The 19,693-nt window shown below is 37.9% G+C and overlaps 1 protein-coding gene across 1 annotated transcript; it reads right to left on the reverse strand.

The window, feature by feature from the left end:
* Nucleotides 1-1,082: 1,082 nt before the first annotated feature.
* Nucleotides 1,083-16,295, reverse strand: YKT6 (YKT6 v-SNARE homolog). The gene is made up of 7 exons (XM_003757734.4): nt 15,947-16,295; nt 12,804-12,886; nt 11,319-11,419; nt 10,546-10,650; nt 8,055-8,120; nt 6,126-6,227; nt 1,083-4,051 (listed from the first exon to the last, which is right to left on the reverse strand). Exons 1-7 carry the CDS (start codon nt 16,048-16,050, stop codon nt 4,016-4,018), a joined length of 597 nt encoding a protein of 198 aa, XP_003757782.1. The 5' UTR covers nt 16,051-16,295; the 3' UTR covers nt 1,083-4,015.
* Nucleotides 16,296-19,693: the final 3,398 nt, after the last annotated feature.

Here is a 19,693-nt window from a genome sequence, read left to right on the forward strand (position 1 = left end):
GTTCATGGTCACACAGGCCACAGTGGCCGACCCAGCATGAGCCCAAGATCACCCACAGCGAGTCACATATCCTGCCAAGGTAGGGTGACATCTCCATGCCAGCTTTACCCACCATCTTCTTGTGAGGAGATAATGTATCTAGAGGGACGAGCATGCTAGGGAGAGGGACATTTGTGGCTCTGAAGCTCTCCAGGCTGAGGCTGACATGCCACTTTGGTTTTAAAAACTCATCGAGGAAAATTAAGGGCCCCAGAACTTAAAACAAGAAACCAGAAGCTCAGTGACAAAAGGATTTTTCCCTAGTGATCTGGGGATGGGAGTTGGGAAGATTATGATTGGTGATTTCTTTTCTTTCTTCTTCCTTTTCTTTTCCAATGTCCCACATACTCTCATACTCCATTTGAGAATGAACTCATCTTTTAAGGAGTATTTGGTGGGAGTTAGCTCTATATAGATTATAGGTGTTTTTATATATATATATATATATATATTAGTGATAGATATAAAAGATCCAATTTAGAAGTCAGGAATAAAGCAGTCATTAATTTGGATGTCTGTTTCCAAAACTGTCTTGGAAAACTTGAGATACGAAGTTGCCACAGCAACACTAACTAGGGCTGGATAGGATGTAAGGTACTCCTATAGCCTTTGAGCACACATAGCATCATAGCCTTTGAGAGACTATACCAGGAAAAGCACAAAAGAAGCAAAGAAAGAGGTCCTTTGTGAAACCGCATTTCTCCCTCACAGGTGACCACAACCACAAATAGACTGAGGAATGGCAAGACTGTTAGTTGTAGCCAGCTTGCCCTCTGGCAACAGAAAAAAGTATCTTACCAGCTATCCCATCTCTTGACCTCATAGTGGAAAAACAAAACTAAAAAACTACCAGGCCTATTGCCTTAAAAGATATAATGGGGGTAGAGTAATAGTTGTGGGCGCTCTTTGACAGAAATATTTCAACATCACCACCAATCTTTAAGCATGTATTCTATGGAAGTTCAATACTAAAAAGTTCAACCAGAAATACTAAGCAGCTATAGTGAGGCACCTGTTTTAACTCCATTAATCCCCAAAAGAGCCACAGGTTCGTTTTCATATTTCAAAAGACAACTTTTATACAGACAGGAATCTCTCAAACAGAACATACAGAAGTTAAGATAGAGATTATTAAAATACACTCTTTGCCAAATAGTAAATGTTTAGCAAAAGCATTAAGTTAAACAAGAAGTTACAATAATACACAGAGGAGCAAGTAACACAACACCACTGCTGAGAGTCTCCTCCCACCCTTCCCTCTAAAAGGCATCCTGCCAGGGCCATGCCTCTTGCTCGCCAAAAGTCGTGCTTACTGGAGATGCTGAGGTTAACTTAGGGATGAAAAATTTTGCTTTCTCTTAGCTTCCAAAGTCAGCGAGTTCTCTCTATTCACACTATATCACAAGCTTTAGACTGAGTTTCTAAAGATCTCATATTGTCTCCTGACAAATTTCAGGGAAATTTTCAACTCTTATAACCATAACGAAAGAGGAAAAAAAGACAAAACCAGAGAATGGCATTCATCTTTCACATTTAAGGATAATTTGACTTAGAGCTGAAAAAAAAATTAGCTTAGTGATGAAGACAAGTACAAATTCCATTTTTTTGGCCACAAGTCTATGGAGTTAGCAGGGTTGAGATGGGAAGTTCTCAAGGGCACTCCTTGAAAAGTCTGATGAACTTGAGATTGTGGACACACCCCCCCCCCCCCCAATCAGAATTGATGTTATATCTTGTGGCAGAGGGAATGTTTCCAATTTTGTAGTAGGTACTGTTACCTATAAGCCAGGATAATTCCTAAATAGGAACAGCCAATTGCCACTTAATTGAATCTGTCCCCCCACCACCCTAAATTCTCCAGTGAATTTTATGCCAGTTTGAGATTTGAAAACAGTTCACAGGGTCAGTGAACACTTGACTCAATGTACTACATGGGCCTAAATATCTTTACAGTTAGTAAAAGCCCTTTATGACCTTTACCTTCAAGCTGAGCCATGGGAAGCAATTTCTTGGGAAGAATTCCGAACTAAGATGCAAATAAAAGATATACATCAAATAATGCATGACCATGCTGACCCACAATTTCTGTGGTTGTTGGATATCATTAACTTTAGACTCTCCCTTTGTAGCCCAGTTCTGGCACATGAATTGCTCTGCCTGAAGAAAACACTGTATAACAATTTAAAAAAGCAGCTTATACACATCCTATTTAGACGTGGCAACAAATAACTGTCCAGGGGTCAAGACTGCTTAAGATGGCCTTACTATCACCCTAATCTGATCACCTGAGCACTCCTGCTTGGTTGTTTGACTACTTTTGCTTTTAATACCTTAGGGATAAAGAGGGGAAGTCTAACCCCTCAAGGAGCAATAACTAGAAGCAAGTATAGTTCAGTAGGTCAACATAAAATGAGTGTTTATTAATCTTCTTAATGCTAGCTGAGCAAGTCAGTGTTACATTTGGGTGACTAGGCACTGAAGGAGCCAGAGTTTGGCCTACGTTCATACAAAAAGATGCTTTTAAGCATAAAGGAGGCCAGATAACTTCCTTAGCTTTTACAGAGGATTGGGCATGCTGCCTCTGCCAGGCTGGGAGCCTCTGAAATGTCTGCCAACCCCAAGACAGGGAGCATAGTACAGATATGCCATGGCATAGTTGGCAACTTTTCCTGGTATAAATCAGCAGATGGCAGCATGAGTCTAAAAGACATTCTCCTACTTACTAAGACTCACAAAAAAGGGTCTCTGAGGCAGTCACATGGCCAGAACAAGAGAACTAAGGTCAACTTTCAGTGCAAAAAAAAAAAAAAAAAATCATTTCTAAGAGTAAAGGACACATTATTTTGGACCAGAAATGCAACATCCAAGATACATCAAGTTACCACAAGGCTGGCTGTGAGAGGCTGCTCAAGATGCAATGCAAGTTGGAATCCCTACCCTCCAAAGGATACTCACAGCTGATTATCCTGAAATTAATAAAGTGCCTACTTTCTTTTCTTTTCTAGATATGCTGGCTAGGATAATTACTAGGCTTATACCATCAAGTATATCTGAGTTCCTCTCACAGACCTCCCTGCCTTGAATAAGTTGTACAGAACTTTATGGATAAGTTTGTCAGGACAGGTCATGAGCCCCAGTATAAGGCAGCACTGGAAGAAATGGGAAAACACATACAAGCTAAAAAACAAAACTTGTGAGGGTCCAAAGATGTTTTAGGTTGAGGTATGTTCCTTGTTTCTCATTATAAAACTTTTCCATTGACTTGTCAAGGTCTCAAGGCTTCAGCTTTTTCTTTTTTGAGAGGGCTCCCACTCCCTGAGGATAAAGATGCTAAAGGATCTACTCAAAAATAAAAGGAACTTCATGATTGATTTGAGGAAGGGAAGGAAAGGGGACTCCCACCACCCACATGTAGCTGGGTCACCAGAACTCACTTTCATCAACTGCTAAGGAGGTCCTCTCCCAAGTCCTGCACAGTGGCAAAATTCCCATTTGTCTTTAACCATACAATATCCACCTGCATAATGGAGTTACTTCCTTCTAGTGTTATTATAATGAATGTAAAAAATAAAATTAAAGAAACCAAAAAAAAAAAAAATCAAGAAGAGACTTGGTCCTGACTTTCCTGTGGGGTTTTGCAGAAGTCAGGGGGCCTATCAAATCCCTCCCAGGAAATTTATCAGAGAAATGAGCCCTTCAGCACCTACTGGAGTCATTGAGAATCTTTTTTCATTCTGCCCCCACATATGATCTTTTTGAGGCTCATATTTTCTTTTGGAGAAAAATTACACTTAGGCACACAAACATCTCCCCAAAGCCCCTCCCACCTCAGCTCATTCCAGGGGCTGAAATCTGAAATGAAATATTCTCATTTCAGGACACGATTTGAATTGCTTTCTTCTTTCCGGGGTGCTTTACGGTTCTCAACATGAATGACAGGCAAAGTTTCCAGAGCAGGCTCATCCTTGGTTGGGGGTCACATGATCTCACAGCATGAGTTTTGTTTTCGGGCCTTGGAAGAAATAAAAAATTGGGAAAAGGTTAGGAAAGTTAGTAGATAATAAGGGCAGTGGGGCAATGTGCCTTTTCCTTGGGAGCCACCTGTCAGGGAAGGCTACAACAAAGAACTCTGTCACAACTGATGTCCACAAATAAGGATAATGTCTGATTAGACAGACTGGGACCTAGATCTCTGCATCTATGTTTTCATAATCACACTGAGGCAAGGAACTAGGAATGGATAGGCTAGAGAGAAGTTAGTCTTATTTTGTACTTTCACAAAAAATACAAACCCCCAATTCACCTTCAAAAACAAAAATTAGGGCTATCACCAAAAAGTAGTTCATGTCACCAGGAATATTGCAATAAACTAATGTCTTTAATGCTAAGGCTTTTTCTCACATTTCATAAGTATGATTAAAAAGTTTTTTCAGCTAACTGGTTCTAACCAATTAACCCTTCTGTCCCAATTCTCAGAATTCTGTTGATTTTGTTAACATAATTTTGACTTTTTTTCAATTAGTTTAGAAAATGATGCTAAAGAGAACAAGGCTGTGTGTATAAAAGCTAGTCAACAACATTTATCAAGCATCTGCTATTTGTAAGACTGTTCGTTCTTGGTATTGGAAATGCAAGAAAAACATCAGCGCTCAAGGTGCATACATACAACACAGGATTGTGGGTGTGAAAGAGACACACAAATATAATGCAAGTTAGGGTGAGTGCAAAGGAGATGTCCAACAGGGAGACAGGAAATTCTATGAAGGAGAGATCACTTCCAGTTTTATTGACACTAGAGACTTCATAAAAGTGCCATTTGAGCTGAATGTTAAAGGAAAAGGATTTCCATAGGTGAAGATGAGGAAAGAATCTTCACATGCAAGATGGGGAATGAGTACATAAAGATACCAAAGAAGACTGTACGATGATCATCATGAAGCCATATGGATCAATCAACACTATGGTTTCATTGTCACTGATCATTTCTTTAACCCACCTAGGTATCTTACAAAGGCTGGTTAGTTACAAAGTGAAAATGTATAGATGGATATGTTTAGTTTACACAAAACTCAAAGCTCATGTCTTAACATCTTTCTGTTAAAACAGTATTATTTTTGCTTAAAAGATAAAGGATGACATCATGGCCTTTTCTGAGAATTGTCTTTATTAACAGGTTCTCTTTCCTCTTTCTTTTCCTTTATACACTTAGCTTATTTGTTTTATTCTCCCAGTAGAATATAAGCCTCTTGAGGGCAGAAACTTTTAAATTTTGACTTTATATTCTTGATGCCTTATATATAATAAGCATTTGATAAATATTGGATGAATTGGTTTAATCAATTTATTCAAAAGAATAAACTAAATCAGATGGTAAGCAATCCTTTCAATTGAGAGTAGGGTATAATTTCAGGGACTCTTTAAGGGAAAAAAAACATTACTGACCTTAAAAAAAGAAACTTGGCTTCTCCCATAAGACAGAAAATTAGTAAAGTGAGAGATTGGGATAATGTTGAGTCCCTGATTAGAAGTCAGGGGTCCTGGGTTCAAATCTTGAGTCTAATACTTACCTGTGGGAGCCTTTTCTTCCCCCCTCATTTTATAAAGTAGGGACAAAAAATACTGTTGAAAGGAAATTTATTTTCCTTTCAACAAACCTTCAAGTATTCATAAAAGCATCTTGTTGCTATTATTTAAGAAAAATTAGACTTGGTATTAGAGATATCATAGAATCTCCCCCCTTTCCAAGTAACTCAAATGGCAAACCCTACTAGAGGAAACTCATTAGAAGCCGTTTCCTAGAAGAAGGTCTGCTTCCTAGCAGCATTAAATATTCTTCTTTTCCTTGACTCAGATCCAGAAAGCACCTAGGTACAAAGCCGCCATCATTCCTGCCATCTTCCACGCCAAAGATATGGATGTGACCTTGTATGTAACAAGAAGCTATTCAAAGCTCAAAGAATTAACATATCAATGGCTACTGAATATTCCAAGAAAAGTCTTGCATAGGGAAGGAACATGTTTAATAACAAAGGCTCATTTTAAAAAAAGGCTTTTCAGGGAAGAGGTGGGGGTTGTTAAGTACTTACGGTTTTATAGAAGGCTTTGGACTGTGTTCCTAGCACTTCTGATTTGGACACCAAATCATCTAGTTTTTCTCCTCGTTCTAACAAAGACTCCATAGTGTTGTGCTGGATAAAAGAGAAAAGAACTCTGTGCAAATAAATGATGATGAAAGATGAGCCATGAGCATAGGCACTTGGAAGTCAACACAGAGAGAACTTATAGAAATTCAGTTACCAGAGAACGGTGGGTCATCATTTTTAATGAAAACTACGTGAAACTACTATGGAACTCAAAACACTTCTAATATACAGGTAGAACATATCCCAAGAGGAGAATTTTCTGTTATCCTTGGGTTAAAAATAGCATTTTTCCTGGGAAGATGATTTTTATAAGTGTGAACTCTCTGGTGGATGAAAAGTTAAAACCCTGGCAACTGGTACAGAAAGCTCAGAGAATGTTGGGAGAGAGGGGGGAGAAATCAGCCTACAAACCAAAACTCTTCTATATTTGGTTTTTATTCTCTTAATTGACTTTATTAAACTATGAGAAGGAACATGGCACAGTGGACAGAGCTGGCCTTGAAGTCAGGAAAATCAAGGTTTAAATCTGACTCTTACAGTTACTAACCGCATGACCTAGGTTACACAGCTTTCAGTGCTTAAGACTACTCTAAAACTGTAAAAAGTTCGGCATACTATAGTGGGCTGAAGTTACTCTTATGGCACTTGCTGGCTAGTAACTCTCAACAAATCTCTCATTATTTCAGATAACTTTCAAACTATAAGCTGAAGAACTGCTGATTTGCCTTGGTATAGGGAACTTGAGGACCAAATAAAATTTTAGGAACACTATGTAAGAATTACTTTATCAGTACTTTTGAACTTCTACATTGGGAAATTTTGTTCTGAAAATTAACAACATTTAGATGCCTAGAAACCAACACTTCTTTTAAAAGCTATGGTAACGTGAATGGAATGGAAGATAATCAAGAACTTTCAAAACTGAAAAGGGAAATTGCCATCCCTCTGGTATGACAGGATTTGCCACATATTGTCCCTATGTGTGCATCAAAGCTAGCTAAATCTTTATAAACAATTTTACAGTGATTTGTGGCAAACATATTTGAATTTACAGAGAATGAAGAATGTACTTTAACAAATTTTTTAAATAGGTAAAGGAACACAAATTAATACCTCTTAATACATCTAAATGAGTGTATTTTTATAAGATAAAAAGACTGATTTAATTGGATGAAAGTGAATTTTCAATTCTAACTGGAGTTTCATAACAATTTATTAACCAATAATTCTAACGTGATAAATTAGAGATAAAAACTTATCTGTGATAAGAATTCTCTGCTCTCCAGAAAGAGAAAGAAAAGATTAAAAAAAAAAATTTCCTTCGATTTCCATGCCAATGTTAATAAGATTTTCAGCAGATCCAGGCATCCAAAGGATGTAAAAAGTTGAGGGTTAACACCAAATGCCCCACACTAAAATCCAGACAGTAAGATGATACAGATATACTAAGAAAGGCATGGAAATGTAAAAAAGAAATTAACCCCCTGATACAGTCATCACCTCAAACCCTTAAAGAGTTCAATCTTTATGACTAGCGAAAATAATATCTGTAAAGAAGATATTCCCTAAAGTAAACAGTACAAAAGATTCCTTATAGAAGGGATTTAAAACTCTCTATCTAAAACAGAGAAAGGTATGTGATAGTGTGAAAAGATACTGAACTTGGGAGTCAGAAGCCCTGAGTTTTGACATTGTGTGGCCTCAACATGTCACCGAAGAACAGATTTCTTATGTAAAGCTAAACATCATCCTAAGTACCTCTCAGGAATATTTGCAAAATCCTCTGTGAACTCTAAGAATACAACTCAATCCAAACAACTTTCTATCCAGCCCTTCAATAATAAATTGCTATACCTTCCAATTTTTACTTACCAGAATGATTTTGGTCTCATCTAACTCAGCTTGCACTTTTGTCATGGGGTCTGCTTCTCGAGGATTCTAAAAAGGAATAATAGAGCAATTGAGTTATAATCACATGAAACCAAATTAAAAGGAAGCAGGGAAACATAAAAAGAGGAAGACAAATACTCTACTTGTAGCTATAGAAAAAAGAGCAAAAATCAAGATGCTAGATCGTAGCTTTCAAAGTCTTTTTTAATAATCTGGATTAGAGCTTTCAAAGTCCCTTTTGACAATCAACAATCTGCAAAGAAATTCCAAGTTCCCAAGTCGTGAAAGGCTGTTTCACATTCTACCATTCTTTCAAACAGAGTTCTGGAAAAGATGGCAGCATTAAAAGTTATATCATTCAGGGATGTCAGCCTGCTTAACAGACCCTATGGAAATCAATGCAACAAAGTCTTATTAAGCAACTGCAGCTTAACAACACGAGAAACACAAGAAGGGGTTTGGAAATATAGTTAGGTCAGGACCCCAAACAAACTACTCACTCATTCTATTCCCAGGCCAGGCCCTCTAAGATTACAAATTGCTGATACTGAGCTATATTAATCAAGTGAGTTTCCACATGAGTTTTCTCTACATGATGGGAAAAAAGCATGGACCAAAAAGAAAATGTGCTGATACTGTATTTGGGACTGGGAATACAAAATCAGAAACGAGAGAGTCCCTGCCCTTGAGGAGCTTTTACTCCTTACAACATGTAAACATAAGATCATTCAGGAAAAGGAGAGTGCTAATAGTCAGGGGAAAATAGCAAAAGACTCTTCCAGGAGGGAGCATTTAAGCCGAGTTGTGAAGGAAGTTAGGAATTCAAAAAAGGTCGTGGTAAAAGGGAAATATACTATAGGCAGGGAGACTGGCTATGCAAAGATTCAAAAGAGGGAGATGGGATATCACAAAGAGGTAGCATCATGTAGAGGTGGGCAGTTAGCTGAAATGAGGAATGGTCGTTGTGACTGTGATTGTTAAGTCATATCCAATTCTTCACGACCCCATTGGACTTTTCTTTTTTTCCCCCAAAGGAAATTTCATTTATTACTATGTTTTCTAGTATTAAAAAAAAATTTTTTTAAAGCTTTTTATTTTCAAAACATATGCACAGATAATTTAACATAGTCTTGTGTTTCATATTTTCTCCTCCTTTCCCCACTTTTTCCCCCAGATGGCAAGCAATTCAATATATGTTAAACATGTTAAGATATATGTTAAATCCAATATGTATAAACATTTATACAATTTTCTTGCTACACAAGAAAAATCAGATCAAAAAGGAAAGAAAATGAATAAGAAAACAATCCAAGCAAACAACAACAAAGAGAGTAAGAATGCTATGTTGTGATCCATACTCAGTTCCCACAGTCCTCTCTCTGGATGTGGATGGCTGTCTTCATCACAAGATCATTGGAACTGACCTCAATCATCTCATTGTTGAAGAGAGCCACATTCATCAGAATTGATCATCACATAATCTTGTTGTTGCTGTGTACAGTGATCTGGTTCTGCTCACTTCATTTAGCATCAGTTCATGTCTCTCCAGGCCTCTCTAGAATCATCCTGCTAATTGTTTTTTACAGAAGAATAATATTCCATAACATTCATATATCCTAATTTATTCAGCCATTCTCCAATTGATAGGCATCCCCTTAGTTTCTAGTTTCTTGCCACTACAAAAAGGGTTGCCACAAATATTTTTGCACATGGGGTCCCTTTCCCCTCTTTAAGATCTCTTTGGGATATAAGCCCAATAGTAACACTGCTGGATCAAAGGGTATACACAATTTGATAACTTTTTGAACACAGTTCCAAATTGCTCTCCAGAATGGCTGGGTCCATTCACAGTTCCACCAACAATGTATCGATGTATTAATGTCCCAATTTTCCCATCTCCCCTCCAACATTTGTCCTTGTCTTTTTCTCTCATCTTAGCCAATCTGAGAGGAGTGTAGTGGAGTTGTCTCAAAGTTGTCTTAATTTGAATTTCCTCTGATCAATAATGATTTAGAGCACCTCATATGATCAGAAATGGTTTTAAATTCTTCATCTGAAAACTGTTCATATCCTTTGACCCATTTATCAATTGGAGGCCCAATGGGGTTTTCTTAAGAAAGATACTGGACTGGTTTGCCATTTCCTTCTGCAGCTTATTTTACAAAAGAAGAAAAAGAGATAAACAGGTTTATGAAAGAATAATGTGAAACAAGTCAGGTAAGGAAGGAGGAATTTGTATTTTATCCTAGAATAAGAGACAGCTATTAATGATTTAGGAAGATTACATGGAAACTGCATGAAAGATGGATTGGAGAGACAAGACTGGAAGTAGGGAGGCTATTCCAATAATCCACTTGAGAGGTGGTAAGAGAGTATGAACAACAGTGACTGACATCTAAAAGTACTTGGTCAGTCTAATATTTCAATAATCTTAAATAGTCTTTTCCACACAAAGTTTTTCTTGAAATATTACCTGATATCTACTAAGATAACTATCCAAAGCTGCATAATGTATCGTAGCAGGAGATCCCACAGGCCAGTCTATCCTGTCGACCTGCTTAGAGAATTCATCCAATACCTACAAGAAAAAGCAATATATTTTTATCAGGGTTCCCACCATGGGATCCCCAGATTCCAAATTAAATAAAGCTCAAGCAGTGGTCAGTTTCTCCAGATCCCTAAAAATATTTCCATACTTCCAAAAGCCAAAAAAAAAGGATTATTTGATGGAAAAAGTGAATCAAACTGAAGGCTCTCTCCCTCCTTTTCCCAAGTACCACTGAAACACATTAAAGATCTGCCCAATGCTATAATTGATCTTAACTCCAGAGAGCTGATGGTGAAATCTCTCTTGCTTCTCTTCGCAGAGAGATGATGGGCTATGATGTCAGACTTTACCAGGATTTCATTTACCTATATTTCTTTGATGCAAGGGAAGGTTCTATTGAGAAAGTGGCAGTCATGAGTAAGTAATAACAATGTAAAAAAACCTCCAAACCCAAAATTTTACACAGAAAACAATGGCAATACCATTGTAAGAAGAAAAATGTGGATAAAGGAACTGATATTGAAGAAAGATGATTCAGTTTTCAAATATCAGAGGAGATACTAATAGCAATGTAGACAATGCTGAAGCAAGGCATTTTAATCCCTCATAACTTAGCAATTAGACTATGTTTTCATACAGTCTCACTAACATCCACATATATTTTCTCAAAGTTCTGTCAAACCCCAAAAGCAACTCACCTTTTCCAGCAAGGTGAAAGCCACCCGGGAGGGATACTCATTGTCTGCAATAACCACACCTGAGAGACTGTCGTTCCGCACATACACATGACATAAGTACTCTGAGTAAACAAGAAGTCACATGTGAAAATAGTGTCAGGTAGTGAGTGGAATTTGGGGGATGGGGAGTCTGGGAGATGGCACAGATTGCACATGCTGGACCTGGAGTCAGAAGACCTATGTTTGCCTTCTGGTACTTACACTACTACTTAGGGACTTTGGATAAGGTACTTCCTATCTCTTAATCCTCCCTTTCAATGATAACAAAAGAGAAATAATTACACTTTACAAAGTTGTTGTGGGTGTGCTATAGAGACTTTAAGATGCCACATTGATGTGAGTTGCTGTTATTTCTATCACATAAACCCAGACAAGGGCCACTTGAGAATCAGATCTCAAAGTTCACAGATAAGATACATCCTAAGATATCTTTCTACAAAGCTGCTAGACCAGGGAACTCTGGAGTTAGACACCTGGATGTCAGGTTAAGTTAATAGAGAATAGTAACACATTACACTTATATGGCACTTTAGGTTACATGACAAATAAGGGCATAATGTGATAGAATTCATATAAAAACATCAGTCAAGTGCTTGATCAAAACATCTCTTAACCAAGGAAATGACCAATAGCTTTATTCACAATTTTTTTTTTAAGTCCAATATAGTATTAGCAAGATCTCGTAAAAGAAAGATAGCAACTTACAATGTATTTGATGTTAAAGAAACTGGTCACAAAAATTCAAATGCTAAACAATAAGACAACTAGTAAGAGAAAAAAGTAAAGTAAAGATCTGAATTAAACAGAGAATCTGACTGGGTGGAAAGATGAGAAAAAAATAATGAGAAGTGAGTCATCATCTATGCTTATCAGATTTTGGCTTCCCAAATGGGCAAGATTCAGTTATTAAGTTCAAGTACATAGCTGGAATGTATATGAAAAATCATCTTAAATACAAGAATTGGAAAAAAGGAAAATCATGGATTGAGGGAGACTATGAGAAAAATTTTAAATAAAAGCTTTACCATTCTATTTCTGAGGAATGAAAACTACAGGGAAGCCTGAAACTTTATAGTCATTCATACCACACATAATAATTATTATTTATGGCATCAATCTTATCCTTTTTCTGAAAGAATCATAACCAGTTGGAAAGATACTACAAATATGCCAGGCTGGTTTTGTGTATGTCGCTAATGCTTAGCATGAAAGGCAGGTTTCAAACCTTAGTGGAGAGACTGAATAAGAAACTAAGTCTCCACCAGTGGACAAACTATTTTACATATAAGAGTGATAAAAAGTGAAGGGAAAACAAGGAACAGTAGGGGGGAAAAGTGGTAGCCCTAGTATTTTACAAGCAACAAAATGTCTAAGTTACATTTTGCTTATAAATCTAGACACTAAACGTCCACTCATCCACATACCAAAGTTAAACATTTTCCTTACCTTGTTCTTTGACAGAAGCTCTGCTGCCTTTTTCTGAGCGTTCCACAATAAGTTGACTTGTAAAGGTCATGAATTCTTGAACACTGAAAAACATAACAATGTTAATTTAGCCTATCTCATTCACCTTGTCCACATGCACAGTACAGTAACCTCTGAGAGAAAAATAACCTGAGACTCTTCAGTGCAGGAGACTCAGGTCTGCTTCCTTTCCAATATTGCAATGTAAAATTGTACAAATGGAATATAATAAACTTCAATAATCTTCACCATTATACAATTATGTTAACCACCACATCTGCCTGCTATATATCTCATTACAATCTACTTTTAACCTTTTAGAAAACTGATTACTTGGTTAACATATTGTTCTACCCATTCTATCAATTAAAATCTTGAGCAAAGCACTATAGACAAAATACTGTGGAAAATTATAAAAGTAGTCTTTATATTAAACACAGGAACACACAGTTGGCAGAATTATGTAAAGTATATGTACAACTAAATACAGATACACACACACACACAACTACTAAGATAATCACAAGTGTTAAATATTATTAGAATGGCTATATTCAACTGGTTCATAAAGGAATGGAATGGAATGTTTAAGGATTTTGAAGTTTAAGGATTTAGTTAAGAAGGATCAGGTACAAAAATAAAGTATATTACATTAGAAGGATTTATACAAACAGGCCAAAAGACAAATTACATACACAAAGTAGGTATGTTTGCAAGAATATATTGGTCACAGTATAGTTTTGAATAGAAGATTACAAATTATCTGGAACAAGATCTTTAATACAAGACCCAACAGGATTCTGAGAAGATGACATGAGAAGGATGCTAGGAACATTGGACACTGCCATAGTATTTGGAGTGTTTAGCTGGAAGATGGGGAGATGAGGACTGATGTATGCCTTCAAGTATTTGACTGGAAATTATATGAAAGAATTATTAGTTTTGTTCTGTCCAGCTTCCAGTGAGTTGAACAATGAGTTGAAATTAAATAAAAGAAGATTTAGCTAACTAAGTTACAAGAAAAGATTTCTCAGGAATTAAAGCTGTATGAGAGAAGAATGAGATGCCTTAAGGGTAGGGGGGAATAGGTAAGCAGGTTCCCCATCTCTTAAGGTTTTCAAGTGAAATCTAGATGATCATTTGCTGGGGAAGTTATAGCAAGGATTTCTATTGAGAAAGGTAACTTCTAACATGCATTCTTACTCTTAGAATTCTTGATATTTTGCAGTCGAGAAGAGATCTTAAAAAAAAAAAAAAAAGGAAACTTGAAAAAGTCCTGGAAAGATACAATTAAAGGAAAGATACAATTGAAGACTATTGGTAAAGAGACAACAAGGTATCCACAAAAAGTTAATGGTAACAGACTGGATCCAAGAACAAAACAAGGTACAAATTATTCCAAAGCTTATAAACTTTTGAGAAAGTAATAATGGACTGAAATAAGAAAGCTGAGAAAATTCTTATTTTCCTCATATCCAAGGCTCATTTTGGGACAGGCAGGAGGATTTCAGGTAGTAGTATAATGCAGTGGAAAGATGACTGGACTAACAATTGAGTCACCTAGGTATGAGTCCAGGCTCTGCCTTGCAACTGACCTTGCAATCATGGAGAAATCATTCCCTGGACCTCAATATTTTCATCTGTACAATGGGGATAACTTCTCTAATACTTTATAGGACAATTATGAGTGACATAAACATGATCTGAAAATGTAAAATGTTTTACAAATACATATCATTTACACTAAGCACCACATGATTAATGTTAAGTGGAGCTATTCTATAAGCAATGAAAAAATTCTGTCCAGATGTGAAACTGGGTCTAAGACTGTAGTTACTGAAATGATTAAATACAAAAGATTCTTAAAATCATAAGTATTCCAAGAAAGTGAAAAGAAAAGACAATAGCAGAATCACAGTGATGATTCATAAATTAATGGGCAGAAAAAACTGGAGTCAGCAAAATCATCAAAGATACAGGACTGAGAAAAAAATGAAGATAGAAGAGTCACAGAAGACAAAACTTAAAAGAATGCCAACAAAATGGTAGTCAAAAGCAAAAGAGTACCAGAATGAGATGGAGATTTTTTTGGACTTGATCAGGGACTCAATGGAAATATTTTTGGCAAGTGAAGTGTCAAAGGAATTGTGAAAACAGAAGGCAGACTGCAAATTTCATCATAAGCCTATAAAGAAATACTAAGTGAATTAACCTGGGAGGGATACTGCTCTGATGATTCCCCCCTGCACCCAGTGGCCCATAGGCATTATGAGATAAAAGATTAAATACATTTGGCCAGTGTGGCTTCTGATGTGCCACTTTGTACTAAAAACAAATTATGACTGAATACTAATTAAATTATTCCTAAGGCAGTGGAAAATTTGAGATCCAAATTTAATCCATCTACCCACACCTTACAGAGGAAAAAGAAAGACCAGGCTCTTCAGCATATTAGGAAAATACATTACCTCAGCCCTACCCAGTTCTACAAAGGGGAGAATAATGGGTCTGGGTTTGGGGTTCAGATTAGCCACTTAGTACTTGTGGAAAACTGGGCAGGTCATTTCCTCCTCTGGAGAAATTATTTTTCCTCATCTTTAAAGGAGAGGATATTTTGCTAGCAGGTATGGGCCTTTTCCAGCTTTACATAAGAAATCCTGTATTTCTAGGACTCCTAAAGCATCACTTACCCTAAGTTAACCTCACCCACTACCGCCCATCACAAATATAAATACACCTAAATATGGCACGTCATATGTCATAATCATATTTGCAGAACTGACAGATAGAAGGGATCTCAGAGATCGTCTGGTCCAATCCAGCCAGAAAAAATACAAAAACGGCACGTACGGAGACCCTACGCTAATTGTTTAACTTGCATCTGCTTCTCCACCTGCAAAATGGGGATAATATCCACGTTCCTAAATCTCACAGGCCTCTCAAAGGAATCGGGTGAAATACTGTGCTTAAATGCTCCCCAAGTCCCCGGATCCTGCAACTGTCAGTAACTTTCACCACTGCCCTCTCGGCGGCTAGGCGCCCGTCCAGCCCCGAGACGGGAGAGCTTTTGCGATTCTCCAGACTGGGCCTTCCCGGCTGCACCAGGCCACGGACCAAACACCCACCTGGACCTCTGGAAGAAGCTGAAGGACGACACATCGTAGGCGGCCTTCAAGAGGACCGCTTTCGAGTCTCCTTTGTAGAGGACGCTGAGGCTGTAGAGCTTCATGGCGCCGGGGCAGGCCCCAAGCGCCGCCGCCCGCCGCCTACAGCCTTCGCAGCCCGGACGCCCGGGGAGAGGCGGAGAGCTCGGCGCCGCGCAGACTAACCGATTCCCAGACAAAACACCCCGGAGCCCGGCTGCCCGAAGTGGTCCGCAACGCCGCGCCCCGCCCCGCCCCGCTCCACGTCCCGGCTCCTCCCGGGGTCCCGGGCACCGCAGGCCGCCCACAAGACACCGCAGCCACCGCCTCCTGCCCTCCGCCTCCCTCACCGGCGCCGGCAGCTGACTGGACCAAAACCCTGGGCTGCTTCCTCTTCTCTTGATTCCGGTTCCGGTTTCAGGAACAGAAGACTGGCTTCTCTTACCCCGGATACAAAAAGCTGGAGCCGGAAGCTGTGGAGTCTGGGATTGCCACGGAGCGAAGTGACAAGGACAGAGCAGTGCGCATGTGCCGTGCAGGCTCCTCCCAGTCTCGCCTGCCCAAGGATGATGGTAGGATGGATGTGCTCCTTGATGAACACTAAGGCTGCACGTTCTGTAGTGAGACAGGACCCTGCCTTCGGGATGTTCGCGTTTTCTCTGGGGATCGTAGATCTAGAGCTGGAAGGAACCTCGGAGCTTCTCTTTAATCCTGCTCGGCAATTTTTTGAATAAGGAAACAGGCCGGGGGAGTTAAGGAAGTTCCTTTAATGTACTTAACATCTACTGGTCATCCTGCCATCTGGGGGAGGGGGTGGGGGGAGGAGAGGAAAAATTGGAACAAGAGGTTTGGCAATTGTCAATACTGTAAAGTTACCCATGCATATATCCTGTAAATAAAAGGCTACTAAATAAAAATATATAATAAAATAATAATAATATAATAAAATAATAAATAATATAATAAAATAATAAATAAAATAAATAATAATATAATAAAATAATAATAAATAAAATAAATAATAATATAATAAAATAATAATAAATAAAATTAATAATATAATAATAAATAATATAATAAACTAATAATAAATAAAATAAATAATAATAATAATGAATATTATAAAATAATAATAAAAATGTTTTAAAAGTTCCTTAAGGTTATACTGGTATAACCAGTATAAAGGTACATTGGCAGCACCCCGAGGTCCCCCTGAAAGTTTGCCCTTCCTATTGCCATCTGTATGCATCCCTGCATGCAAGCATACATAGACTGCGCACGTATACCTGCACAGACGCGTATTTCCCCAGAAAAATTGTAAGTTCCTAGATGACAACTATTTTCTTTTAGCCTTGCTTTTGTCCGTGTATCCCCATCATTTAGAGTGCTCCGCACATAATAGGTGCGGAATAAATGATTGCCAATTGATTGATTGGTCTTTAGTGATAGGTAAATTCAAACGACATACAGGTCAATAAAAGTTGTTTTGTTAGGGTGGGAGAACGTGTGACTAGGAAAGGCTTTTTGAAAAGAAAGGATACTTGAGAAAACCTTGAAAGAAGTGAAGTTAAAAGAGAAAGTCATTCCCGGTATGGAAAGTCACAGGCAAGTGATAAAATGTTAGGAAACACCAAGTAGGCTAGAATTGTACAGAATTTAAGAGTGTAAATGAGGGAATAATATGTAAACAGGAGGAATGGAGTTCTGGAGCAGAGTGTAAATATCTTGAAATATCAAAACAGAGCAGTTCTGCAAAGTCTTTTGTGTTTCAAAGCATCCACCTCCCGAGAGAATATAAGAAACAGGCTAGGTTTTAAGTATGAAAATAGGTTTTAAGAAGATGTTTTTAAGCATTGTTTCTAATGCCTTGTCTACTTTATACATTGAATATCTTTTTATAAGTGACCCTATTTGTACTGGGTAGATCCCAGAAAGGGGGCATAATGAGAAAAAGGGTATGAAAAGAACCAGAATCCCTGATTTTGAGGTTCAACTCCCTCAGAACTAAATTTGGTCTGCATGAGTCCAGAGCAGGAGGATCTTGTGGGAACGGTCACAAGTGACTCCAAGAAGGGGATACATGGCTGACATATGATTAGAAAAGGAAGAAAGGTTGACTATACAATGATATCTTGAAATACAAGAGTTCTGGCAAGATCCTAATGACCCTAATGCCAATATGGTCTTCACCCAAGAGGCCATCAAGATCAAGATGAACGAGATGAGGTGAGAGCTTTCAAGATAGTTGTAAAAACTGAGTAAGGCTTCATCTACTTCAGAGCTGGAGTAGGCCTGAAGGATTTTGGGCATTAATACAAGGGCATACCTAAGTCCCCTTCCTGCTGTCCTCCCATGACTTCATTTTCTCCCTAGTTCAGTCAAAGATGGACAACTATGTACTTATTGGTCAAGTTCAATTTCTTGGGTAGTTCCCACGTTTAGAACGTAAGCCCCTCAGCCAATGAGGATGATGGTCAGTGATGGGAGGGGGTATTTGCGTTAGGGATTAAAAGTGTTAACCGGGCCCCAGAAGGGGCTTCCTCCCTTCAATTGTCTTCTCATCAGGTGGGACACCCTTCCCGCCAGAATGTATAATAAACTTTGCTTTGCTTCTAGAGATTTCTCCAGCTTTTTTTTATTAAATGGTGACCCCTCACCATTTCTGAACCACACAAAGATAAGAATAAATGTAGAACAAAATACTAGCTATGTAACTGACCCCAGAAAAATCACTTTATCTCAGTTTCCTCAATTCTAAAATGGAATTAATTATAGCACTTTACCTCTCAGTTTTTGTGATGATAAAAAATGATATTATTTGTAAAACACTTAGCTTATTACATAGTAGGCTCTCTATAAATGCTTATTTCTTTCCCTCAATTATTTCATAGAGAAGAATAATATTACATATCATTCACATGCTACAATTTGTCCTCATTTAATGTCCTCATTTTGTTTTTTGGTTGGCTTTTTTAATACCACAAAAAGTGCTGCTATAACTATCTTATTATATATGGCACTGGCTCTTTCTGTCTCTGTCTCTCTGTTTATCTCTCTCTCTTTGACAACCATTCCTATTTAGGGTATACATCCATCAAGAAGACCTCTTGGTAAAGAGTATATATAGTGGGATCACTGTTTTCACAAGTTTCCAAATTAGTTTCCAGAATTATTGCCCTTCATCAAGATACATACTGTTTGTGATAATATCTAAGGTCTCTTCCAGGATGTCCTGGTGCAAGGGGCAAATTGATGTGATGAAACTCATGACTGAATGGTTACTCTGGATAGGCATACCTTATTCAAAAGATACAGAGTAAGTAAAAGTGGGGAAGGGAAGTTAAAGTAGTACTGTGCATTAAAATAATATATTCCTGTGAAGAAATCCAGGAACCAGAAGAAGGAAGTATGACAGAGAATATTTGGATGAAGATCAAAGGAGGAAGAAGTAGAAGTGAATTTATCATTTCAGTATAGAAGAAATAGATTAATGAGTCTAAAAAATATCACAAGCCTGGCACAGAATCACAGTATAATAATGATGGGGGACTTCAATTACCAAACATTCGCTAGAGTTCTCTGACAAAAGCAGGGCCTATAATAACTTCTTGACCTGCTTTAGGGATAATTTCATTCTTCAAAGGGTGAAGGAAGCAACAAGGGGTAATTTTATTCTGGATCTCATTCTCACTAACACAAAAATCCTGTTGCTGGGATGAAAATGATGGG

The sequence above is a fragment of the Sarcophilus harrisii genome, chromosome 2 (assembly GCF_902635505.1).
Source record: "Sarcophilus harrisii chromosome 2, mSarHar1.11, whole genome shotgun sequence".
NCBI lineage: Eukaryota > Metazoa > Chordata > Mammalia > Dasyuromorphia > Dasyuridae > Sarcophilus > Sarcophilus harrisii.